Source organism: Sceloporus undulatus, chromosome 2, assembly GCF_019175285.1.
Source record: "Sceloporus undulatus isolate JIND9_A2432 ecotype Alabama chromosome 2, SceUnd_v1.1, whole genome shotgun sequence".
Taxonomy (NCBI): domain Eukaryota; kingdom Metazoa; phylum Chordata; class Lepidosauria; order Squamata; family Phrynosomatidae; genus Sceloporus; species Sceloporus undulatus.
The window spans coordinates 68540750-68547592 of NC_056523.1; the positions used below are offsets into that span (position 1 = coordinate 68540750).

The 6843-nt window shown below is 37.8% G+C and overlaps 1 protein-coding gene across 1 annotated transcript in view; it reads right to left on the minus strand.

Moving 5' to 3' along the window:
- The window catches only part of LOC121920343 (6-phosphofructo-2-kinase/fructose-2,6-bisphosphatase 4-like), a gene marked incomplete at its 5' end in the record, with an annotated part of 7980 nt that extends 1505 nt beyond the window's left edge, over nt 1–6475 (minus strand). Inside the window, 3 exons of the mRNA XM_042447476.1 lie at nt 7–90; nt 5382–5444; nt 6337–6475. Coding sequence (XP_042303410.1) covers nt 7–90; nt 5382–5444; nt 6337–6475 — 286 coding nt within the window. The remainder of the gene's footprint in view (nt 1–6; nt 91–5381; nt 5445–6336) is intronic.
- Nucleotides 6476–6843: the final 368 nt, after the last annotated feature.

Sequence of the window (6843 nt, forward strand, 5' to 3'; positions counted from 1 at the left end):
CTTTGCAATAGCAAGAGAATCTTACCTGTGGTTTGTCTCTGTGCGTATTTACAGCTTCAACATTCAGAAATATAGATTCCACCTTGCAACCTGTAGACAAATATCAGTATTTAGATGTTTTGCTATTTTATTTCAACAAGGACAACAAGTACAAAAACAAAAACCCTTTTCCTTCAATCACCATTGTTCAAAATGGTAATTCTTCAGCACAGACACTAAGGAATACTGGGGATACACTGACAGACCTTAATTAACACGTTCTAGAAAAACTAAGTTGGTAAACTATATGTGTAAAGTGCCCCCCCAATGATGTTAATAGTTCCTATGACCATCTAGCAATGTCACAAAAATCAAGCCATAATACTGCTCCTTCCAATGTAATTCTAATCTTTTGACATTTGTCAAAAGTGAAGTTTGTTTTATGACATGAAGGAAATTCATTGCAGTAAATCCCATACCAATAAAGTGACACTGGAAAAGGCCTTATACCCCAAATTATTATAACATAATTTGGATGCTACTGGTCATTCATATTCATTACATTAGGGTTGGAGGAGACATCCCCCAACACTGCTTCATAGGTAACAACCTCTGGGATTTTGTTAATAGCCTTGATTTCAATACTGTAGGCTCTGAGTGTTCCAATATCAATAAAAAGTACAGAAGGAACTAACCAAGTTTGTTTCATGTTTTATATATATAAAGGAATATATCAAAAGAAAGTGAAAGAGAGACAGCAGTGAACAAATTGACACACACAGCTATAGCCATGAGCAGGTGATTAAAATACTTCAAGCATTTTAACAAGTATTCTTTAAAAAAACAGTTACCTAACACAGAGAAAGATAAGAGGATCTAAGGATGAGTTTCTACGTGGTTTGCAATAGATCTTGAACGGTTTTGACCTCCAATTATTTAGGATAACCACTGGACCCACATCCCCACTTAGGCTGTCAAACTGAAGAAAGCTTTTGAGGAGGGAAGAATCAGGAATGGATTTTTTGTAAGGACTGCAAGCTCAGTTCTGATAGTGGCAAGCCCTTAGCTTAAGCCATGTGTTCCAAAGTAATTTACATTACATTCACAGGCCAGTTAGAAAATACAAAGGTACAAATTGCAAGTCTAGGAGAAATTCCAACATATGTGCAAACTATGACAAAAACTTAATCTTCACAATAAGGAACCTAGTGGGGCCTGCTACTTCAGATAAAATTACAGAAATAGTTTGACTGACTAGCTGGTCCCTAAAAGAAGGAGCTAAAAGAGAAAATTTTGCTACTGTATTGGATTTCATTCATAGCCTCTGCAAGAAGAAGGGTACCATAAAAATTATCAGTTTTGCCTATCAAATTAGACATGTCCGTCTGGTACAGAGAATAGAGAAGCATGTGTTCAACTGTTTCAACATGCCTGACTGAGATAGGCAGAGATGTTGAGAGCAAGGAATATATGAGCATTTCCCCTCTAGGAAGGGGAAAGAGCATTAAAAGAGCCAATATGAAGTATCTGCAATATTTAGGGAGCTCTAAGGCACACAAATAATTGGAAGGGACATCATCATCATCATCATCATCATCATCATCATCAACAGTACCTGGGTAGTCTGAAATCCATAACATTGTATCTTGCACATACCTCAACAGAAACCAAAACACAGAACCAAAACAAACAAACAAACAAACAAAAACAACAGCAATGTATGTGAATGCAAAAATATTACACGTATTATGCCAAACAAATTATCATATTAAGGATAACACATGTATATATAATGTCACCCTAATATGATAATTTGTCACAATAGTTGTAATATATTTTTGCATTCCTATACATTGTTGCTACATTTTTTGTTTTGGTTCTCAGATCCTTTGTTAATTTCATTCACTGGATTAAGTTGCTGAGGATGTCTAAGGTGGCCAAGATGGGCAGTGACTGAGGAAGATTTTGTTTGCCTTGTTTTTAGCATATTACTATAGTATTGTAGTATTTTATAGTGTAGTGTTTTATTGTTCGCTTTTTAATATATATGTTTTGTTGTACTGTCCTTTGGTGGAAGGGGCGTCATAAATAAACATTATTATTATTATTATTATTATTATTATTATTATTATTATTATTATTATTATCTCTTTTACTCAGGAGAATCCCAGGTGTACTACAGCTGACAGTGAAAGCCCCATATTGCTGTCGTTTCTCCTCAACAGCATTCACTCGGAGGGGGGAAAAATTATAATCAAGTAGGTTAAAATTTTGTTTGAGCAATAGCTAATAATATGAAACCAGGAATTTGCTTCTACTGGGCAAAGTGTGGCCCTTTTTGTGGTCCCCAAGGATCAAAAATGTTTTTTGCAAAGAAAAATTTGCCCCCAAATACACTCTGGAGGTAAGGAAGGCATTTCCACCACCCTCAAGCAGCAAACAGAATTTTGGCAAATATCATCCAAAAGGTTTCTGGTCCCACAGTGTCCACAAGGGGGCATAGAAGGCATTTCCATCATATTTTGTGTGTTCTCTGGGTCAATTTAGGCCCAAGAGAGGCCTTTTCTGAAACCTGCTGGAAATGCCCCTGGGCTGCCCATACCTGTTCTAAAGGAACCATTCATGCTTTCTCTCTAAGATATCGGGACCAGAATGTGGAGCAACAAAGAAATTTCTCAGGAATTTAAACTGTATTGCTTTCAGATGAAAGTCTTGGTAAAGGCAAGGCTGAGTGCTATTTTGGCTAACATCTTTCTTTGGAATTTTTTTTATCACAGATGGTACAATAACTGAACCTTCTTTATGTGTGTGTGGGGGGGGAGTAGCATCTAAGTACAATAGTAATAGATTTTTGAGCATCCCCATTAACTGGAATATTGCCCAGGTACTTGCATAGCCTAACCTGTTCTGCCAACTGTGTTGGGCAGGCCTTTTAGAAAAAAAAAACAAGAATTTTAGCCTTTTGATAGTTTATTATAAGTTGGTCCTCAGTACAATATGCTGGAAATGACTTGAGTGCTCTCTTTAGAGCTACTTCTGAAAAAGACAGAGACTGTCAAGAATCAAGCAGTTTGCTAATCTAGGAAAGTGAAAGTCAGAATTCAATAAAGACTCTACAATAGCATTAATATAAAGATTATACATCAAAGGAGCCAGAATGCATACAACCCTGTTTCACTCCTCTCCTGACTAGTATTAGTGATGGAAAATGTTCCTGTGGGTTATATTTTGTCTCAGGAAAACACAGTGGGCCCTTGGTATCTAATGGGGTTTGGTTCCAGGACCCCTATGGATACCAAAATCTGTGGATGCTCTAGTCCCATTAAATACAATGGCGAAGTAAAATCATGGCCTTTATGAAATATGGTAAAATCAAGGTTTGCTTGGGATTTATATTTTTAAAAAATATTTTCAGTTTGCCCAGTGATTTTCCAAGGGTATGCTATCAAAGGCTAATTTAAATTCAACAAGGTCACCATAGTGCCTCACCAGATTTATCACTTTATTTCTCAATGACACAGTGTAAAAGCAAGCACTGACTGATGGTGGAACAGTGTACACTAAAACCTGCTTGTTCTTCCACCACAACATTCTCCCAGTCAAGCCAGTGCCAGAGCCTCCAATAGAGGTGCCTGGCAAACCAATTGGAACAGTGCTTACAATCTTTTTGTATACTGGAATGTTAATAGCTAGATCACAATCACTGAGGATCAATGCTGGCAAATAAATGTGAAAAGGACTGCCAGCATTCTAGCCCATTAATCCATATGATTTTTAGTAATCTCTGGAGGAATCATGTCAGTCTCAGGTACCTTCCCATGCTTTAGTTAAGATATCAACATTTCAAACTACAGCTATCATGACTGAGGGCCGAAGGAGATATTTTCCAGATCATCATCCTGAAAGGCAACATGATCTGGTCCAACTGAAAAGACTGCACGAAAATGAGTTTCCCAAGAGTAAACAGGAATATAATATAGCAAGCCATCTTGGAGGGTTGAATTTAGAAGTCCATTTGCAGTCTGCAACAAATGCACCAAAAAGAAGAAGTGAAAAGAAAGAGAAGAATAATTTTAGCCAGGGCCAGCTGGAAATAGACTTTCCTTTATCTCTCTCTCTCTCTCTCTCTCTCTCTCTCTCTCTCTCTTTTTAAATGAACATTTTACAGGGTTTTTGAAGTTGCATTGCAGGGGAGATTGGCCTAACATTGCTCAACTTATATTGCTTAAACTGAGATACTAAATAACACTTAGCTGCTATACATTCATGATTAAACCAAGATTTTGAATTATAGCTTACTGAGGTAATAATGAAACAAGTGTCTTTTAACAGCATCTCTCTCAGTCCAAGTGATTATGTGTGTCTTAGGTGAAGCTTAGCTAAAATAATTTTACTGCAACGTTGAGAAGTGTTGTCTGACCCAAGAAAACTTATACTTGGTTTATCTATCTTTGTAGACCATTGGATCCATTGTTATCTAGTCAGACACAAGACTGGTAGGACACTTTTCTGTTAAATGGATCACCTGAGCCACAAGCTCAGAGGCACTCTACTCCTTAATCCTGTTAAGTATATTTGTCTTGAACGACAACATTGCAACTGATACCAGTTGATGATGATAATTGATAATGACAACTATCATTTATTTTTTTAAAAAAACAAGGAAAATCCCAGAAGCCTAAAGTCTGTCCCTCACTATCTACATTTCATAATATAATCTGGACACTAGATGTCACCACAGTCCTGGCTTCCTCCTCCTCCTCTTATAGAAGTTACTAAATAAAATTATGGCGAAGCATTCTGCTTTGTTTTTAAATCTCTTTACTTCAAGAACAACAACAACCCCAGGATTTCAGAACCCGTAATACTCTGGAATAGACACAACAACAATCCTTTTTATTTGAATTTGTTTAAATTCAGGATTCAAACATTTGTTACATAAAACATTTGAAACACGTAACGTTTGTTACCATCCTCTGAGGCTGAGAGAGTGTGACTTGCCAATGTCAGCCAGTGGATTTTTATGCTCAAGTGGGGATTTGAACTCTGGTCTCCAGAGTCGTAGTCTAATGCCCAAACCACCACATCAGTGGGCTTTCTATACCTACATACAACACCATACATTCTATCATTATCATCACACCCAGCCAGCAGAGATGTTACTGTTGGGAGGCTGCACTGTTTAAAAAGGGGTGAGAGGCTTTGGGTCATTGCATTGTTGGTAGGGACTTCCAAACTGTATGAACAGTTGTATAAGTGAACTCATATGGCATGAGTCAAACCTGTGCCAACACAATACATAAACAGGACAACAATGTAAACAGGCATAATGTTTTTCAAAATTACTGTGGTTACTGGATGAGATATGAATACCTTTACAAGCTACATTTTGAAAAACTTACCATAAGCCACTGGGGTTAATTTTAAGACAGTGTGCAGTGGGCACTTGAGATAAGGCAGTTTTTCTAAAATAGAAAAATTACACATAAAGATTAAACAAATAATTAACAGAAATAAATTTCATTTCCATATGGAAATGAAGCTACCACATAAAAATAGACAAAGGACTATCTCCTGCTAGGTAACTGCAAATTCATTTTTTAGGTCACCCACATTTTTAAATGCACAAGAATAACTCTTCAACAGCAGCAGGTCCAGGTAAAAATTTAAACTCTTGGGAGAAAAAATATATATAAAAATAGTCCAAAAATTAAGTCTGCACCTATAAAATCTTGTCTACCTAAAGCTTCCACCATGAGGCACCAGGCTGACATATCTAGGAAGAAGTCTGCCCAGAGAAAATGTTTCTACAGAGAAAACCCACTCTCTTCTTTCCTTACCTGGCCAGAAAAATCAAACAATGACTTCCTCAGATGATCTAAGAGCTCGGTCAGGCCAGAGCACCAGCCAAGCCTAACGGTTCCCGGAGAACAAAGCAAAAACAGTCCTATTCCAGTTAAAGCAGGTCAGCTGTGACCCTCCAGACATTTGGTCTGCAACTCTCATAATCTGTCCCTGTGAATTTTGCTGGCTTGGACTGATGGGAACTACAGTTCCACAACATCTGATGACCAAAACTGTCATCCATGAACTCAGAACCTGGAAAGTTATTTTTGGCAGTACACCTCAAAAATGGGAACTCTTCCAAACTGCCTGAGTGACAGAACTGCTTAACCTTGACCATGTGGAATGGTATTCTTGAATGGGTCACAAAAATCTCTCATTCAAAAGCACCACATAAATTTACTCTTTTAGGACGTGAAGCTCTTGATAGACAAGATAGCAAGTAGTCACCCATATGGAAATTACTACTGACAAAGATGAAAAACCTCCAAACCTTTTATATGAGTTGCTTACCTGCAGGCTTGTCCAGAAAGTAAGCAAGCAGACAGCGCATAACAGCTTGGTGACATATTACAAGCACATTTTCCTGCCTTTCCAATTCCATAATTACTGGCTCCAACCTTTGAACAAGATCTTCATAGGACTGGTGGGTGTGTGGAAGGAGAAATTAACAATATACATAAATCATTGAAAGCTCTTCCATCAGTCATGACAAGAAATAAACATACAGATAAGAAAACAATGGCTGTAATCTCACTGCCACATGCAACTACAGTGCAATACATGGCAGCAGTGGCAATTAAGCAGCATGGGCTTAAATGACAGTGGGCCTTGCAGCAACAGTGAGATGGGTGGACATGACATAGAAAGGTATCTCTCACAAAACAGAAGGCTGCCTTGCCAACATTCAAGCTGTTTGGGAACATGCCAGATACTCTTCTCTGACAATGAAGGCACCTTCTTCTATGAACCCCAAACATCCCTGCATACTACACCAAAAGTGTCTTACATAGGCATGAA